Source organism: Lepus europaeus, chromosome 7, assembly GCF_033115175.1.
Source record: "Lepus europaeus isolate LE1 chromosome 7, mLepTim1.pri, whole genome shotgun sequence".
Lineage (NCBI taxonomy): Eukaryota > Metazoa > Chordata > Mammalia > Lagomorpha > Leporidae > Lepus > Lepus europaeus.
The window spans coordinates 62,094,692-62,114,156 of record NC_084833.1 but is presented as its reverse complement, the minus strand read 5'-3'; the positions used below and the strand labels follow the sequence as shown (position 1 = coordinate 62,114,156).

Below are 19,465 nucleotides of genomic sequence, written 5' to 3'. Positions count from 1 at the left end.
AAGTCGGAGACCTGGACTGAGTTTCAAGCTCACGGCTTTGGTCACAGCCAGGGGCTGTTGTGGGCATTTGGGGAGTGAACCAGTGGATGAGATCTCTTTCTGTCTCCCTAATGAGTAAAAATTAAAAATTTACAAAACAACTAAAATCTACGTCTGCCTGAATGCCGAAGCTCATATCCATCCCCCTGCACTAATAAGGAGAGGGTAACCCATTGGCTGAACAAATATTCTGAGTGTCTCTGCTGTCCCAGGCACGGTTGGAGGTACTGGTGATATCAGAGTGTAAAACCCAAGTCCCTGTCGCTTGGGGCTCACGCTGTCCTGGAGAAAGACAGCCAACATCTATTGATTGTGTCATGTGGTGATAAATGCTTCGAAGAGAATCAGGGCAGGAGGGAAGGACAGCAGCGAGGCGGGTCACTGTTATAGCTGGAACTGTCTGGAAAGGTCCTGATACAGACCTATAGGGGCGCAGGCCCAAGAAACAACTGCACCAGGGAAGAGCTTTCTTCTTTGGCTTGTGGCTTCCATCTGGTAAATGGTGCGCGCCGGGATGGGAAGGGCAGGAGTTAACGGAAGGCGAGGGCACACGGGCCAGGAGTCAGCAGGTGATTTATTGGCAAATCACTGCACCTGTAGCCTAAATCGTCTTCGCCGTAGGTGGGGATAACAGTCCTTGCCCAGCTCCCCGCTCGCAGCTGCCATGAGGATCAGGTGATCGTGCCCTCGTGGAGGCCCTCTGAAAACCACACAAGTGGCGGTGCAAGGCCAGGTGTCCACCCTTCACCTGAGAGCCAAGTCTGGGTAGGGCGATAAAAGGTACATCTTCTTGAAAAGTCCCAGGCTGAAAGGAGAAATAGGCTAAAAGTTGTCAATCTGTTTCCCAACAGGCCTCTGCTGAAGATCCTTGCATAACTTAACACAGGTCAGAAATCACCTCGTGCGTTTTCACTAAACTAGCAGAAAGGTTACCGAATTCCAATCTTTAATTGCCACGCCCCATCTTAGCATTTTCCTTCTTGCCACGCCCCTCCGCTGGAACTGCATTTCCCAAAAGGCTCAGGCGCCTCTAAGTTACAATCATTGTGACGCGATCCCACAGCCTTCTGGGAATCGTAGTCCAACCATTCTTCAGCTACGGAAAGATCTAAGGCTGTGGACTACGATTCCCGTGAGGTAGTGCGCGATTCCGCCCCGATCGCGGCGTCTTCGAACGCGCCGCGGCAGCCATGTTGGACGTGGCCAGCACAGGGGCCGGCACCAGGGGGTTATCGAAGCAGCTGTCGCGATGCTGGGTACCCTGGTATTGAGAACAGCGCCCGAGCCGCGGCTCCTTCTCCGACTGCTCAGGTCCCCGTCGCTCCGCAGCCGTGGAGGTGCCTCTGGCCGAACCGTGACCACCGGGGACCGCGGGGAGCCGCAGTGGCTGAGGGTGGCCGCCGGGGGGCGCCCTGGACCATCGCCAGCCTTGCTCCCCGGAGGAGGGGCAACCACCGGGGGGCGCCGGGGAAGATGCGCGAAGACCCAGGGCCTCGCGGCCGCCACGTGGGAACACCTTCCTAGCCCTGAAGAAACACTGCCAGGACAGGACAGCTGGAATGAGGTCCCCAGCAGAGCCGGCCTCAGCATGTGGGCTCTGGCCACGGCGCTGATGGCTCATTGCTACAGCAAGAGTCCGTCCAACAAGGGTAATTAAGGGGACAGGCTGGGTTCAGGGAAGGGAGAGGTGGGAGGAGTGTCCGGGTCTTTGGGGGGGTGGGCGGTGCTTGTGGATTTAAACCCGCAGAGCCCGAGCCTTGGAGCTACCCAGGTGTCACCTGGTTCCGGGAGTAGGGAACTGTATAATCTTACAGCATCGGTCAGCCTCCCTTTAGGGCATCACTTTGTCCATCTGTACAATGTGCCGTTACACTAGGAATCTGTTATATTCTGATGTTTTGCCTGGTCTCCGGGAAGCAGCAGGGTGTTTTAAAGGCAACGGTGAGATAGTTTGGAGAATTTGCCCCTGCCCCACAGGTGGCCTGAGAAAGGAGGAGCCTTGGTTGCGATGCCAGCTTGATCCCCCCTTTTATAGTAAAGGAGGCTTTGTCCGTATTCTTACAGCCCTCTTATTGAGCACTGTTGGAGTTCAGGGACCTGCGCTGTGTCAGCTCCCAGAGTTTTGCTGTGCCGGGTCTCAGGCACGAGGGGGTGTGCGTGTCGGGGGCGGGCTGTTTGGTGGCTGAGCCAGCTGGAGCTGAGCAGGCGCGGGGAGGGCAGAGAGCCAGACTCCTGGGCCACTCGGCTTCTCAGTAGGTTCCTCCAGGGGAAGACTGAGAAGGGTGTGCCCAGGTCCTGTGTATCCCAAGCCCTTGAGACTGGGGCAAGAGGGAGACAGGAGTCCATGACTTTCATCTGGGCTCTGGCGGCTCGAGGCCGGCTGCAGGCAGAGGGGCTTTGCACTGGAGACCTTGCTTCGGCGTTGTCCAACTCCCCGCTGTGACTGTGGACTTGCCCTGGCTGAGGCGTACCGTGGTTCTATACCGTGCAGCGGTTTTGGACACCTGTGTGCGCCCTGTGGGGCCAGGTGTTTGGGAGGCCATCGGGACAGAAAGGCGTGCAGGCAGCCATGCCGAGGGGTCGGGGCCCAGGAGGGCCTTCCTGGAGGGCTGGGCAGCCCCGGAGGGTGGGGAGTTCCAACTTGAGTTCTGCAGGATGAGGCAGGAGAAGGGATGGGCAGGGAGCTGGGCCCCGGAGGGTGGCTGCTGTCGGCCAGCGGAGCCGGGCCTTCGTCGGTGCTTGGCCCGTGTGTCTCGGGCCGGGTCCTAATCCCCGCAGAGGCTTCGGGGCATGAAGCTACCAAGCTTGCAGGTCTGCGTGTTGAGGGGCCAGCAGATGGGCCGGCTTGGTTGGAGCACGGGGGCTTTGGGCTGAGGTGAGAACAGGTGGAGTGGAGCCTGCGTGCCAGGCAGCAGGGTCTGGAATTTTCTGTAGGCAACGGAGAGCCGTGGAAGGCTCCTGAGCAGGGAGCGTCCTGAGGCCAGTGTGTGTGCGTGGGTTAGAGAGAGGTGTCCGGGGTCTCTCCCGAGAGGTTCCTGCGGGCTCCACACCGAACCCTGTGGCACGTGAACTCCAGCAAGGGGACCGGGGCCCGGTTGCCAAAATGGATCCGGGGCAATCCCAACCCTTCTGCCTTGCCGGCTGCCCTGTCCCAGCCGTGGGGTTCTCAACTGAGGCTCCTAGGAGCCAGGAGGCCCCGATTCTTACCCTCGCATTCCTCTCTCATCTGCGACCTTGCCTGCAACGTGCCCAGAGCCCTGCAGCTGGTGTCATGGCCGCACGTGCAGGTTGCGACAGGACGGGGAGGGGCAGGCAGGGGCCCCTCTGAGAATGGAGAGCGCCCTCGGCAGGAGTTGAGGAAGCAGTGTTCCCCTCCAGCTGGCTGGAGTAAGCAGGAGAGAGACTAGGCCCTGGAGCCTGGGCTGAGAAGTGGGGGTGGAGGCACCAGCGTCTGAGCCACAGAGCTGGTTTTTCATACGCATGTTGCACTGGGTATCTTACCCCTGTTGTACAGATAGGAAAACTGAGGCCCAGGAGGCGTGGTGGGCTGTCCAGGCCGCGGGCACGGCAGTGGTGGCAGGACTGGGACTACAGCCCAGGCTGTCAGCCTACAGAGCCTACCCTTTCTGGTCTGCCTTGGGGCGTTCTCTGCTTCGATGCGGGGTTCTCTGGGCGAGACAGAGCCGCCGAGGCAGGACCGTCTGTGCATTGGTGCAGTGCCCAACAGTGTGGACAGAACCAGCTGGGCACAGAGCGGGGTGTGGGCTCTCGGTATTGGACTGTTTGAAAGGAGTGTACCGCTACTTTTTTACCTTTGCGTTTTCCTCAGCGAGGCAGTTTTTCTTTGTGGTCACAAGGGGGCGCCAACAGCCTGCAAGCGGCCCCCGAGCCAGGCTTGTGCCTTGCTTTTCTTCTGGGCCTGGTGATTCTTCCGTGATCTGAGCCTGTGCTTTGGGTCTCCCTCACTGAGCTTGGCGAGGGACACTCTGCAGGGTTTTCACCATCGTTTTCCCCCTGGCATCGCTGTGAGGCTGGCAGCCTAGGGTTACTGTCCGGCTCTGGTCAGAAGGAGGGGCTGCTACTGTCGCAGGATGAGTTGGTGTCCTGCTCCTCCCCAGCCCATCCCTCCTTTTAGACAGGTGGCCATGACAACCCAATACAGAAGGGGGCTGAAGCAGTGGAGTTGGGGAGACCGCGGGAGGGTTGCGTAGTCAGTAATAACCATGGCAGTAGCTTCCAGAGCCGTCTGCTTGTGAAGAGGGAAGGGGTGCACACCTGAGTGTTTCCTGCAGGTGAGACGCAGTGCCCCCGTGAGCCCTGCGTGCGGAGAGGAGTTCAGAGTCTGGGCTGTGTGGTGGAAAGGTGTGGAAGTCAGGCTGCTAACAGCCGGGGTGGGGGGTGGGGGGGCTGATTCTCGGGCTCTTTAGATGCCAGGCAGCTGGCGCTTGTTGAAGCTCAGCTTCTGAAGGGCCTCCACTCCCACTGGCTGGGCTTGGGGCAGCCCTGGGGGGAGGTCCTGCCCAGGATCTGACCGCTGCCCCCTCTCTCTCCAGATGCAGCCCTGATGGAAGCTGCCCGGGCCAACAACGTGCAGGAGGTCAGCAGGTGAGTGTCGGCCTGTGGGAGGGGCTGAGCAGGGCGAGCCCTTCCTCTGGTGGTGTCTTGGAGGAGACCTCAGCCTAGGCTGAGGCTGTCCCCACAGAGACGCCTGGCTGCCCTGGCCCAGGTCAGCCCTCATCTTTTGGGCAGTAAGTCAGCCCCAACTTGCCCAGTTCTTCGGCTGTTTGAGCCCTCACGGGCAGGGTCTGGAGGCCTTTCCATTCGTGTGGCTCCTCTCAAAATCCTCCAGTTTGTTCTGGTTTCTCTGTGTGAGTGGCCTCGTGTTACTGCTGCTGCCAGGGCAGGGTGCAGCCGGGCACGCACGGAGAGGCCCGGGGGTTTGGGGGCAGCTGGGAGAGGCCCTTGGCCATGAGGTCTTCTGGGCTTTCAGGGCCCTGCCTGCTGGGCCCCTTCCCAGAGCAACCTGCATTCCAGCCTCACTGGCTCTCCTGGCCCCCAGTGACCGTGGTTGGATTTGAGGCTTATACTTGGGCAAGGGCAGGGCTCCACGCAGAGCTCAGCCTGGCACCTGTGTCCAGGATGGATGCCCAGACCGGGGCCAGCGGAAGGCGTTAGTTATGGGGCTGTTGGTTGGGGGCAGAGGTCTTTATCTTGGAAGACTGTAGCCTGACCTCGGCCTCTGTTGGCCCTTTGTGATGGCTCGTTGGCGTGGGACACCCCGTTCCCTGCTGTCACGGTCGGCGTTTAGACAGGAAGTCGAGAATTTGCCCTTGGTGCCCTCCCCGCTCCGGCTGCCTGACGACGCAAGTGTGGAAAGGCAGCCGCAGCCCCACCAAGACTTACTGCTTTGATTCCCTTTCATTTTATCTGCAGCATTATTATTGATTCTCAAGGGCGCTTTTGAGTATTAATGTTCAAGGCTCAGTTTTTAATAAACCACTCTTAGAAGTATGAGCTGGGAGTTGTTTTGTAGCCAAATAAATTTGATGGAGCAATAGTTTAATAAACATGCAATGATGCATCTTAAAGACCAAGCCGAGATGTCATCTTGTTGTTATCAGAGCCATTCATAACCGCAGGCCGCGCGGCGCTTCCTCCCCGCCGTTCTGCTGCAGTGCGGGGCGAGGGGCGGACAGGCCCTGCTGACTCCGCCGCACCTCTCGCTCTGTGCTTTCCGTGGGCCGTGGGTCCCAGACTCACACAGGTGGTGAAGTCCCAGCATCAAGGGAGGATGGAGGGTGGGGGCTTGCTGCAGCGGTAGCTCACGGGAGGGCCAGGTAGGAGAGCCTTAGTTCGCGGGGGTGTGCCCTCAGAAGTGGTGCACGGGAGGGTTGGTGATAAACCTCAGGTTGGCCCAGCTGCTCTCCCAGCTGCTTCCGTGCACGTTCTGCCTTCTCCGCCCTCTGGCCTCGCCAGTGGCCAAGCCCGCGCCTTGGACTGTGAGCCTCCAGGGCCGCGGGCCAGCATCAGCTGCTTCCTCCCTGAGTAGCCAGCGGCAGGAACTGAGTTATGGGGATGAGAAGCTGACCGACACGCGTAGGCGGCTGCCCCGCTGAGGCTCCCACTGGTAACTCTGTGTAGGCGGCACTGTTGCAGAGTGGCAGTACTGGAGTCCACCTCTGGGAGGCTGACTTTGCCCTCGTCCACCGAGCCCCCGGCTGCTCTTGTCAGTACACTGGTTTCTGATAGCAGTTAGACACCTGCCCAGAGTCCAGGGTGGAACTGAACTTACGGGGAACGTGGGTGAGTGTTCACTGTGCTGGTGTGGATCGTCTCTGCCCTGCTTTTCTCCTGCCCCTTGTCCCAGCTCTCGGGGCCAGCGTGACTCCCCAGAATCTTCTCACTCCGTGTAAGGTGGTCAGAGATGGGCAGAGGCAGGAAGCAGGCGATGCTGGGCCAGCCCGGGCAGCGTGCTGAGGCTGCTCAGTGGGTCTTGTGCAGGCTGTGGGGGAGAGTGATCCGAGGGGCTGGCCACGCCCAGGGCAGGGGTAGATGTGGGAGGTCTTGAGCAGGGGAAAGATCCCGTGAGGGTGAGGGCTATTTCAGATGGTGCGGACAGGTCTGGGAAGACATACTGGGCGGGGGTGAAGGGCAGGGTCAGGGCATCCTCCCTTCACCCACAGCAGATGAATTGCTTACGAATGAGTGGGCTCTGCAGGAGATGGGTGGTCCAGGTTCTGGTCTCAAGAGAACAGACTTACGACCTGCCAGTTAACAGTTGCTGCCCAGGGAGCCGGGCCTGGGGGGAGGACGTGGAGGGAGCTTCCTTGGATTCCTCCAGCGGGTCTGCGCCCAGGCTTCTCAGGGCCTGGACTTTGCACAGGCTGTCGTGCTGCTCTCTGCTTCTGCCTCCACGTGTCCTGGCCCTTAGCTCTGCCCAGCAGACCTGCCTGGGACAAGATACAGCCTCACTCGCAGTTAAGAGATCAGTGAGGCGGTGCAGTGGTTAGGCTGCTGCTTGGGTCGAGTCTCGGCTCTGCTTCTGATCCAGCTTCGTGCTAACGCATCCCCTGGAGGGCAGCAGATGATGGCTCAGGTACTCGGGTCCCTGTCACGCATGTACAGAACCCAGGTGGAGTTTCAGGCTCTTGGCTTGGCATAGTCACGGTTATCACAGACATTTGGGGGAGTGAACATTTCTCTCTCTCTGCCTCCCTCTCTCCCCTTCCCCTGCTTCAAATAAATAAAAATTAAATTATTTTAATGTGCTCATAGTTTGCCCATGGTTGAGTCACCCTGCATGTGATCAGCGTGGTCAGGGATACAGTGACTGGAACAAAATGCAGGCCTGGTGAATAATACTGGCCTCTAACCCCCCTTCACCCATGTCCTCCGCGGCTCTGTGCTGTGAGGGTCTCTGCGTTGACCCACCCAGCCCCGGAGCTTTGGGAGCAATGGGCTGGGCCAGGGTAGCCGCCTGAGGCCTGTGTGCTCAGGGGAGGTGCTCCATCGTCCTTAAGGACAGCCTGGAACGCAGGCCCTCGCACACAGCGCCCACTGGTCTGCGCTCACCACCCTGCCCTGCATCCCGCCATCCCACCACCCTGCCCTGCTGCCTGCCTTAGGAAGCCCCCTCCTCACTGCCCCCGGCTCCGTGTAGCGTCTTCTTCCCTCCTACCGCGTATCGCCCTTCCGGGAGGCTGTGAGAGTCATCTGGGACGGACTGGGCCAGCCTGAGGCTGAAGAATGGCTGGAGCTCAGGACCAAGGGGCAGGCAGTTCACACCCAGAAAGCCGCAGGGTTCCCCTGATTGCTCGGGGTTCCTCATGCTGTGTGAGGCTGTCAGCCCAGCCACCCTGGACGGTGGCTCTGAAGGGCCGCAATGCTCACCTGCTTTGTGTAGCGCCTGAGGGCAAGGGCAGGGCGTCCTGTACGCGGCACCTTGTTCCCCTGTTACAGAGTGTGTGGCCCAGACCTCACCTTAAACTGTTGCCACGTGGGCCTCCCCGGGTGCAGAGCAAGGCCTGCTTTCCCACCGTCTCACCCTGTTCCTCTGGACAACTCATTTGCTTCTTAGTGACTTTTTTCTGTCTTTGCTTTTTACTGATTTTCGGTATAAATGAGGTAAGCAGCCCCGCGTCTTCGTCCAACCCCCTACTGGCTGTACCAGAGAGACTGGGTCTCTTCTTTCTCCCCCCACCGCACCCCCCATGTGGCACCCATTTCCTCCCTTCTCCCCAGGGCACCTCATCCAGCTCTGGCTCTTGGCAGTGGAAGCCTAAGCCATCCTGTGTGTCAGCAGCGTGAGCAAACCTGAGCCCCGCGCCTGGACTCAGGAGGCACTCACCCGAAACCCAGGGCAAGGGCGGGCTGAAGGCACATCTGCCGGGCTTCCGCGGACCTGTGTGAGCAGTCTGTTTGCCCAGCGGAGATCCCTCTCCCTACAGAGCAGACTGGATGAAAGCCAAGACCCCGGCCCGTTTCCTTCCTCCCGGCAGGCATGGGGCCTCTGCTGAGTGTTTAACTCAGTCGTGCCTTAGCCCAAAGCAGCCTCTTGAAGGCTGCCTGGTGGTGTCAATCCTAAAACTCGACTGCTGCCCTTTCTCCCCAGGGTTCGTCTATCGCTCACTGAGCTCCTGCCAGATGCTGGCCCCTGCTGGGCAGGCGTGGTTCCCGCCTCAAGGACAGTGTGTGGGGTAGACTGGGTTACCAGTTTGAGCAGGGCTGTGACCGCCAGAGCCCACAAGATGCCCCCGCCAGCTTCCTAATGGCACCTGACTAAAGTCTTAGAGTATCAGTAAGGCTTAGGAAGTAGGAGGGGAAGGCGTTTAGGCAGGGACAGCCTGAGTGGTGGCACCTGGGAAGTGTGGAGGGTGGGACCTGGTAGACTGCTGGCTGCTGCTGGCTCCCTAGGAGGGATTGGACGTAGGGCTCTGGCCCTGGAGGCCGTGGACTGACTGTTCATTTGTCCCTTGGCGTGTGCCTAGGCTGTGCTGTGGGCCTTGAGCTTAGCGTGGGGGAGGGAGGATGGCAGCACGATGAGGGGAGCAGTCCTTGCCCTGAAGGGGCTCACATCCCCTTTGTGAGGACAGAGGACATCCATGCGCCTGGGTTTGATGCCCAGCTGTGGCTTTTGATTCCTGCTTTTTTTTCCTAAAGATTTATTCATTTACTTGAAAGTCAGAGTTACACAGAGAGAGGAGAGGCAGAGAGAGAGAGAGGCCTTCTATCTACTGGTTCACTCCCCAGATGGCTGCAACTGCCAGAGCTGCGCCTATCCAGAGCCAGGAGCCTGGAGCCTCTTCCAGGTCTCCCACGTGGGTGCAGGGGCCCAAGGACTTGGGCCAGCTTCCACTGCTTTCCCAGGCCATAGCAGCGAGCTGGAGGGGAAGTGGAGCAGCCATATTCGAACCGGCGTCCATATAGGATGCCAGCACTGCATGCGGTGGCCCTACCTGCTACGCCACAGCACCAGTCCCGATTCCTGCTTCCTGCTCAGACAGACCCTGGGGTTGTTGGCTCAACGTGGATTGAGTTCTTGGCTCCCAGCTTTTGCTATGCCCAGCCCCTGTTATGGACATTGGACATATTTGGGAGTGAACCCAAAGGTAGGAGTGCTATCTCTGACTCTCAAGTTAGTAAAAAACAAAAACAAAAAACAATTAAGGCACACATTGCCATTCTTCTGTGAGCCTAAGAAATAGATGATAATGCCAATAACCTTTAGAGTTGTACAGAGTTGTTGCTGATAGAGACGATCGATTGTGAGTGCTTGTGAGGAGCTGGGCGCGGGCTGAGATACGGTAGTGAGTGCGCATGGCGCAGTTGCTGCCCTCTTCAGATGGACAAGCTAACGGGGAGCCAGGTCACTACTTGTGCAGTTACAGTTAAGTACTTCAAAAGCGTTTCAGCAAATGATGCTGGGGCACCTGGCTAGCCACATGCCAAGGAGAGCAAAGTGGCCCTTACCTAACACCATATATAAACATTAACTCAGAATTGTTCATGGGCCTAAATGTAAAAGCTAAAACTATAAAACTCTTAGAAGACATTGGAATAAATCTTTGTCACTTTAGGTTAGGCAAAGCCTTCTTAGATATGCCAACAAAAGGAAAAAAACAGACAAATTGGACTTCCTCAAAATTATTTTTGTGCGTAAAAGGACACCACCAAGCAAATGAACTGATGCCCAGAATTGGAGAGGATTTTGCAAATCATATATCCGATACGGGACCTGTATCCAGAATGAGTAAGGGACTCTTACAACTAAACACTAAAAGGGTAACCTAGTTAAAAATAGAGAATCTAAATAGACATTTATGCAAAGAAGATATACAAATGAGCAAGAAATACCCAAAAAAGATGTTCAAAATCATTAGGGAAGTACAAATTCAAACCTCAGTGAGGTACTACTTGACACTCGTTAGGATGTCCTTAATAAAAAAGATGGAGGTGTAGCGGTTATGATGCCTGTGACACCGTTTGGGACATCTGCTTCCTATAGCGGGATGCTTGGGTTTGAGTCCCAGTTCCACTCCCAATCCCAGCTTCTTCCTGATGCATAGCCTGGGATGTAACAAGTGATGGCTTAAGTAGTTGGCTCCCTGCCACGCACATGGGAGACCCAAAATGACTTCTAGACCCCCGGCTTTGGCTTGGCCCAGCCCCAACTGTTGCAGGCATTTGGGGAGTAAGCCAGTGGATAGGAGATCTTTGTCTGTGTCTCTGCCTTTTAAATAAAATGGATAAATATTTTTTTAAAAAAGACTGTTAGCAAGTGTTGGTGAGGCTGTGTAGATTTTAGAGCCCTTTTATATTGCTGGTAGGGATGTGAAATGGTGTAGCCATTTTGGAAAACAGTTTGGCAGTCCCTCAACATGTTAAACACAGAGCTACCGTGTGACCCAGCAGGCGTGCTCTAGAAATACGCTCCAGAGAAATGGAAACCTGTACGTTAGTGTACGTGAATGCTCCCAGAAGCATTGTGCAGCATGGCCAAAAGTAGAAACAAGCTCAGAGTCTGTTAACTGGTGAATGGGTAAATCGCAGTGTGATGACAACCGTGCATCAGAGTGTCACCTATCAACACAAAGGAAGCCAGTAGTGACCTTGCAGTATGATGAACCTTGAAAGCCTTGTGCTAAGACTTCGCAGCTAAGTGCAAGAAGCCAGCCACCGAAGGCCCCTGTGAGTCCACGTGGGCTGGTGTGACAATACCATAGATTAGGTGGCGTTAAGTAGCAGAAAAGTGCGTCTCGCTCTTTTGGGGACTGGAAGGTCTAGATTAAAGTTTTGCTGTGTGTTATCTAAACGGGACCCACCACTTGGTTCACAGATGACCATCTTCCCTGTGTCCTCACGTGGCAGCCGGGGTGAGGGAGCTCTGGGACCTTACCTAAGGGCACTGGCCCTATTTGTGGGAGTGCTGCCTTCAGGACCCGATTCCCTCCCAAAGGCCTCACCTCCAGATAACACCACTGTGCAGCTCAGGTTTCAGCGTAAGTTTAGGGAGTGGGGTGACACAAACATTCCAGCTGTGGCTACCTGATATTTAGCAAGAATGTCTGCATTTGTGTGAACTGTCCAGAACAGACAAATCTGTAGAGACAGAAGGTAGGTGCCCAGGCGGCAGGGGTGGCAGCAAAGCTGGGGGTGTGGAGCGTGCTCATGGGGGTGGGGAGGCTGTGTGAGAACATTCTGCAGTTAGATTGTAGTCCTGATTGCACAACTCTGAAAACACTCAAAACAATTAAATTGTATACTTTTAAATGGCTGGAACTTGTAGTATGTAAATTATTTCTAAATCTTTTATTTATTTTTTTTTAAGATTTATTTATTTGAGAAGTAGAGTTACAGACAGAGGAGAGAGAGAGAGAAGGGTCTTCCATCCGCTGGTTCACTCCTCAGATGGCCACAATGGCCAGAGCTGAGCTGATCTGAAGCCAGGAGTTTCTTCTGGATCTCCCACACGGGTGCAGGGGCCCAAGCATTTGGACCATCTTCTACTGCTTTCCCACGTCATAGCAGAGAGCTGGATTGGAAGTAGAGCAGCCGAGACTCAAACTGGTGCCCATATGGGATTCCAGAGCCACAGGCTACTGTGCCACAGCGCCGGCCCCCCTAAATCATGTTTTTAAAGTAAAGTACAAGACACTCAGGAATCCACCCTTGGCTGTGGGAGGGTTGGAGGCAGAAGTGTCTATCAGTAATGGAAGTGAATTCCAAAGGAAAAAGAGAAAGGTGGAAGAAAGTTCAGCTAGAGGGAACAGCAGGTGGAAGTCCCAAGTCCAGGAAAGATGTAGAGAAATTGAGGAGTTTTGAGGCTCTAGTGGGCCCTGGGGTAATGTGAGGTGACATGGAGTTGGAGAGTCAAGCAAGGACTATACTGCACAGGGTGCGCTGTAGGCAGTGTTAACAGTTTCAGTCTATGGGATCTATGGGAGACTTTTTTTTTTTTTTTTTTTTTTGGACAGGAAGAGTTAATGAGAGAGAGACAGAAAGGTCTTCCTTCCGTTGGTTCACCCCCAAATGGCCGCCATGGCCAGCACTGTGCCGATCCAAAGCCAGGAGCCAGGTGCTTCCTCTTGGTCTCCTATGCAGGTGCAGGGCCCAAGCACTTGAGCCATCTTCCACTGCCTTCCCGAGCCACAGCAGAGAGCTGGACTGGAAGAGGAACAACCGGGACTAGAACCTGGGGTGTTGGCGCCGTAGGCGGAGGATTAGCCAAGTGAGCCGCTGCGCCTGCCTACCATGGGAGACTTAAGCCAGTGAGTGACTGTGTGAGAGAATGACTAAGAGACAGGTAGATGAGGTGACGTGATAGAGACCTGAGCATTTGAAAGATGGTTCTGTTTGCTGTGTGAACAGTGGTGAGTGCAGGTAACTGAAAGCTGAAGCAATCCAGGCAGGTGATGGCACTTGGACTCACATGTCAGCAGACACAGGGGGAGGAGGTGGGCTGTGCAGGACTTGGTGATGGTCACTGCAGTGTCAGTGCCTAGTGACAGCGCCTGGTGTACAGTAAGTGTCCAATAAGTGGATGTTGGATGAATGAATAGAGTTGGATTTTGTTGATGAGGGAGAGGAAGGGATTAATGAATTTCAGTTTCCTGGCATGATCGTCTGTGTAGATGCTTTTGCCGTTCACGGAGATGCAGATATCTGAGAAAACTGAGTTGGGGGTAGAAAGATTCTGAGTTCAGTTTTAAACGTGGAATTTAACATGCAAAGCAATAGATCTCAGATGCGGATGTCTGCTAAGTAGTAGAATGTGTGAGTCTTTCTGACTCCCCACTCTGCATCCCATGTTGCCTCGCTACAGATCTCAACTGTCAGGAGGTTCTTTTGATGTCCTGTTTTGATGGCTTTAGAAAATAAAGACCTTTCTTCCAGCCCAAACTGGTTTATTAGATGGCTTTGGAAAAAGTGGTTTAGTTTACAGTTTAGGAAAGAGGGAAGGGTTGAGCTTTGTTGAGGGATAAACATATTTATTCCAACTTTGCATTGATGGCTCCACTTGGTTCTTGTCCCTGGGTGCCCCAGGTGGAGGCTTGAGGCACTTGCTGTCCATGTGCCAGGACTGAGGTGTCCAAAATGTGCTTAGCCACAGCATAGGTAAATGTTCTGCACATTGATCCAGGGATTTTATCTAATTAACAAAAACCCTGGCTGGTAAATACATTTGGCTGTCTGGGGGCCTCAGAGAGGCTGTCTGTTTATTGATTGTTACATCATTTTGGCTGGATAGGAAGATATTAATGATGGCATTAGAGCAACCAAAACACCCAGCCCTCTTGATCAGTAAATATTTAAATGTCCTTGTGGCTGGCGGCACATTGAAAGAAAGTTTTATCCTAGAGCAAAGGTCAAGGCCTCAAGGGTGGCACTCCTGTAATTTGATCTTGCAGTGTGAGCTTCCTGAGGTCATCATTCTGGTTTTTTGAATGCTAGGGTGTAACTCACACAGGTTCTTTGAATGCTGCATCCTGTCGCAGAAAGAGTTTTAGCAGAAGATCTGGGTTCCACTTCTGACTTGGTTACCAACTGGTTCTGTGACAAATTAATGAGTCATTGACCCTTCCTTCCTAAGTCTTAATTTACAGGTTTTGTTAATAGGCTTCCTACTGAGAACTTTTAAATACAGTTCCCAGCGTGGAGCTCTGCAGAGGAAGCTGAATCCCTCTGGGAGGGTGGAGGCCACACGCTGAAAGGCTGGGCTCCTCTGCACCAACCTTCACCTTCACCGGAGGTGAGCAAGGTTTCCATGGTGGCCTGGAGCCTGGCTGCTTCCACTGGATCTGCTGAGGCACCGCTTGCCGGCTCCTTGGTGGTAGAAGGTCAGGTAGAGGCTTTTTTTGAGCTTCCCAGGGAGACGAGTTGTGCAAGCCTCTGGTCATTTGCTCTGAAGCCCAGCAGAGTCTGCTGGTTGGCCAAACCTGTGAGCAGAGAGCAGCCAGGGGCTACTGTGATGGACCTGGGGGAACGGAGGCTCTGGGACTGAGCCCACAGTGTTGGTCTCACTGCTCCCTGGCTGTGGTCAGCTAGTCTCTACTTCCCCGGTGGCCTTCGATGTGACGTGCCTTTGGTCCCGTCTGACCACCCTCCCAGGACCTCGTGAGAGTCACAGGCAGGTGAGCCTTTGTCTGGAAAAGAACTCACACTTTGAGTCATCACTGCTGGATCATCAGGTAGTTTTCCCTGAACTTCCGAGTACCTGGGACTCCCAGCAGTGCTCCGTGCGTGCTCTTGAGAGAGCAGTCTCCTCAGCGGTGGGGTGGCCCATCTGTTCCCTTGTCTGTGAGTGTGGGTAGGCAGGAGACCCTGCTGTGTCAGTCTGTACTGAGCATGTGAATGCTTACTGAATATTATTGGAAGCGTTTTGTAAATGGTAGAGTTAAGCAAACTTTCATAGTTACTACAATCTTAATCTATAAATAGGACTGACCCTCCTCCTCTGAAAAAATAAAAATGAAGTAGTTCAATCATTCATTCAATAAAGAACACCTACTATGTGTGGTAGATAGGTCAGCGTTGGTCAGAAACATGTACAGTCTTGCCCCATGGCCACGGCGACAGCTGCTGCAAAAGAGCCACACAGAGGGGGCAACACTTCCCCTAGTGGGGAAGCTTGGGCTCCTAACTGAAGAGGCTGGGAAGAGGGAGCTGATGTTCACTGAACTCCTGTGGGGTGAGGAGGAAGCAGGGCAGGCATGAGGGAGGGGCTGCGGCCAGAGATGGTCCAGGGGCTTGGGATCCGCAGACCTTGCAGGGCACAGAGCCCATAGGGGCTTTGCCTTGATGCTGGCAGCAGCGGTGGCTAAGTTGGATTGGGGCAGTTGATGTGAAAGCCACCAGCCCAGCCTCAGAGAAGTGTCAGGAGCCAGGCTGAGTGCCTGCGCACGCCAGACATCTTCTTGGCATGATTCAAGCTCTTGAAGCAGTGTGGGTGCCTAAGTTACAGTGTCCCTGGGGACCCAGGACTGTCTCCCCCACCACCTTTGCTGTTGCCGCAATGCTGTTTTCCCTCTGAAACCCCAGCTCAATCCTGGCCTTGATGTGAATGCCATTGGCAAGGCTGGGACCCATCAGATATTTTTCCCAAGGAATTTTCCTGGAAGTTGAGGAACTGAGAAATCTAAGAATATTGGAAGCAGTCAAGCCAGCGTGTTATTCAGCTTCCAGTATTCACTCAGCTGCTTGCGTCACAATTCTTGCCTGTCTCTGTTCTGTTGAAAAGCCTCAAAAAAAATCTCTCTTCTGGGGCCAGCACTGTGGTGTAGTAGGTGAAGTCTCCGCCTGTGGTGCCATCACCCCATATGGGCACCGGTTCAAGTCCTGGCTGCTCCTCTTCCAATCCAGCTCCCTGCCATGGCCTGGGAAAGCAGTGGAGAATGGCCCTGTATGCCTGCCTACTTCACTTGGGCCTCTGCACCCCCATGAGAGACCCAGAAGAAGCTCCTGGCTCCTGGCTTCAGGTTGGTCCAGCTCCGGCCGTTGTGAACCAGCTGATGGAAGACCTTTCTCTCTGTCTCTCCCTCCCTCTGTCTGTAACTCTGCCTCTCAAATAAATAAAATCTTAAAAAAAAAAAAAAAGTCTCCCTTCTGAACTCAGAGGCCCTTCTGTATCCTTCACTCTCCCTCCTTGTGTGCAGGGGTGCTAGGCCCAAAGTCCTCCTAAGGCAGCAGGTGGTCCTCTCTTGTGATTCTGTCGTTGAATCTGCCCAAGTGGCTTTTGTGTCACTGCAAGAGTGAGTGGTAGCTACTTTGGAGTCTGCCAGAGCAAGGTGTGAATCCCGGTTGTGCCATTTGTTAGGCTTGTAACCTTGGAAGAGCTGCCTAATCTAAACTTAAGTTCTTCGTCTGCAAAGTGGGAGTGATAACTCCACACCTTACCCTCTTCCTGTGAGGATTCAGTGAGAAAATGCAGGTGACCCCTCAGTGCTGTGCCTAGCACATAGAAAGTACTCAGTACCTACTGTTAATGGCACTGGATCCACTTCAGTTAGCAAAACTGATTAAGGGAATGGGAAGAGCTCCCCAGCCAGATCACAGGAGGTCAGTTACTGTCCAGATGGACAGCAAACCTCACACTAGTCTATTGGGCTTGGTTTTACCACCTGCTTTTAGGACCCTCATAGACTCAGAATTTTATGTAACATTTATAACATGTTACTTTAATAACAGTTCTTGTATATATTGAGTGTATTACTTATACAAAATAACAGTTGTAGAGCATTTTAATAACATTAATATTACTAATAGTGACTGCCTTTTTTGTGTCAGGCATTTCGAGACCAGTGACTGCATCCTCACAAAACTCTCTAAGTAGGATAGCTCCGTTTCACGTTTCTGCCTGAAGTGGCTCACCCCTGCATGCACAGGCCAGGAGGCTGCAGGCCCGGAGCAGGAGGGAGGCACGCCAGCTCCCCGTCTTCTGTCTTGCCCAGGCTCAGGGAGATGTTGTCCAGCCAAAGGGAGAGCCCTTTCTGCCTAGCTTCTTGGGAACCCACAAGATCGATTTGTTTTGTTACTTATTTGAAAGGGAGACAGACAGAGCTCTTCCATCTGCTGTTTCACTCCCTAAATGCCTCCAATAGCTGAGACCAGGCCAGGCCAAAGTTGGGAGCTGGGAATTCAGACTGGTCTCCCTCAGAGATCCAAGTGCTACCTCCCAGGGTGCGCATTCCCAGGAAGTTAGCTTCAGAAGCTGAGCCAGGACTCTACCCCAGTCACTCCTATATGGGCTGTGGGCTTCCCAAGGAACCACACACACCACCACCCCACCACCCCCACCACCACCCTTACCCCCACCCCCCAGGCCCAGAAATAACTCCATTTTGCTCAGATTTGGTTTCTTACTCTCCTAGACACACTCAGTGGTTCTGTCCTGTGAGCCTGTGCATCCTACTGTCTGTCTAGATTCTGCTGGTGCCTCACTGCCTACCTCAAGCCCATGCTCTTCCAGAAAGGTCACTTTGACTAATGGTAGCTGTTAACTGTGCACTCAACAGAGACAGAGTACCAGATGCCGAATATGTGCTGTCTCTATTCTGCACAGTGTTAGCGCCTGCCCATGGCGTGGCCTCACAGCTAGTGAGTGGTAGCCGAGGCCGAGGTGTGTGCCTTTCTGAGTGCCGCTCACTACTTGGACTAGCCCAGCAGAATTTCCACAGGCCTTGAAGAGTGAGCCATGTGGTGTCTTCTTTAATGATTCACCTTCTTGCCTTTCTTTCCACTTGCTTCGACCAGATTTCTCCCTTCCACAGCCAGGTAGATGGCACCTCCTTCTCTTGCCTCCACCGTGGCAAGTCACCAGAGGGCTGAGTGGGCGCTCAGAAGGCCGAGTCCAGCCCACTGATTGATTGGTTCGTTGAAGTCCTGTTTATTCTCCAAAGGCTGCCCAGCAGGGAATACAGCCCGGGCAGCAGCTGGGCAGGCGGACTAGCTCCAGGGTCCTTCATTCATGTGGATGGGAGGCCCAGGAAGGCTGCATAAGAATCCTCTCTGAGGCTGGGCTGGGGCTTCCATCTCAATGCCCTTTTGTCTGGGGGGGATTGCACCCAGGCCTCCTGGGAAGTCTGTGTGTTTGAGCAGCCTTTGCAGATGGACTGTGAGCAGGGGCAGGCTGTAAAGTACAAACAATGGGGGAGGCCCTGGGCTCCCAGGGGTTCAGAGTCCAGCAGGCAGGGCAAGATCCTTCCCAGGGCAGATGACCGTCCAGTCACAGCCCCTTCTTGGGTCAGGCAGGAGCTCAGGCACTTTTGTGTCAGCCTCATTTCCTCTCCAGTGTTCAGGCCCCCTCTGTAGCTTCTCTGAAGGTCAGCATCTAGTCCTCTCGGGCACCTCAGGATGTGAGGCATCTTGTGCCTCCTGAAGAACAGATTCTGATTGGACAAACATTCACTCACTAATTAAGATAGAATTCACATACCATAAAATTTCACCCTTTTAAAGTATACAGTTCAGTGCATTTTGTACATAAGGTTGTGCAACAGCGTCTGTTGCATTCCAGAACATTTGTGTCACCCTCCAAAAAATCCCCTGGTCCCATTAGGAGTCTTTTCCCATTCCCCTCTCCTCCCAGGCCTAGCAGCTGCTCATCTCCGTTCTGTCTCTGCATTTACCTGTTTCTGGACATCTTACATGAATGGAATCCTCCACAGTGTGGCTTTTGTGTCTGGCTTGTGTCACTTAGGAGTTCCAGGTTCACTCCGTGTGGCATCAGTCCTTCACCCTTCATTATGGCTGAGTGATGTTCCCATATGGATGCGCTGACGTTTGTGTTTGTGCTTTTCGGCTGTTATGAATGAGGCTGCTGGGAACATTTGTGCACAGATTGTTACGTGACTGTGTTTTCATGTCTCTTGGGCATATGCCCAGCAGTGGGATTGCTGCCCCATACCGTAACTCCGTGTTTACCCTTTGAAGAGCTGCCAGACCTCTTTCCAAAGTGCCTGCACCAGCTGACACTCTCCCCGCGTAGGCTGAGGGGCCGCAGTTTCTCAGCAGCCTCAGCGGCTCTTGTTACCACTGATGCTTTTCAGTGTAGCCAGGCGGGTGAGTGTGAAGTGGCAGCTCTGGGCGGTTTGGACAGGCACTTCCCTGATGACTTTGCTGGTGGCGGTACCTTTTTACCCTTGGTTGTGGATCTTCTAAGGCCCATTATCAGCAATGTGCCCCAGTAGGCACTGAGGAGAGAATAAAGATTTATCATGATGACCTCTGTCTTTCAAGGAAATTGCTATCTGGTCAAGGGACTGTAATTAGTACATGTGAAAAGTTAGGGCTTCATAAACAAGGTGGCCTTCAATCTGGGCCTGGATATAGGTACTATTTGCATTTAAGGAACTTTATGGAAAGACTTTCTGTAAGGAAAGCACTTTGTATTTAGTAGAAAACTGTTTTATCTCATGATGCATTCTGAAGT

General features: G+C 54.1%; 1 protein-coding gene across 1 annotated transcript in view; it reads left to right on the top strand.

Moving 5' to 3' along the window:
• The first annotated feature begins 1,230 nt into the window (after window positions 1–1,230).
• CLPB (ClpB family mitochondrial disaggregase) overlaps window positions 1,231–19,465 on the top strand; it is a 140,126-nt gene continuing 121,891 nt past the window's right edge. The window contains exons 1-2 of the mRNA XM_062196661.1: window positions 1,231–1,688; window positions 4,593–4,644. Coding sequence (XP_062052645.1) covers window positions 1,289–1,688; window positions 4,593–4,644 — 452 coding nt within the window. The 5' untranslated portion in view covers window positions 1,231–1,288. The remainder of the gene's footprint in view (window positions 1,689–4,592; window positions 4,645–19,465) is intronic.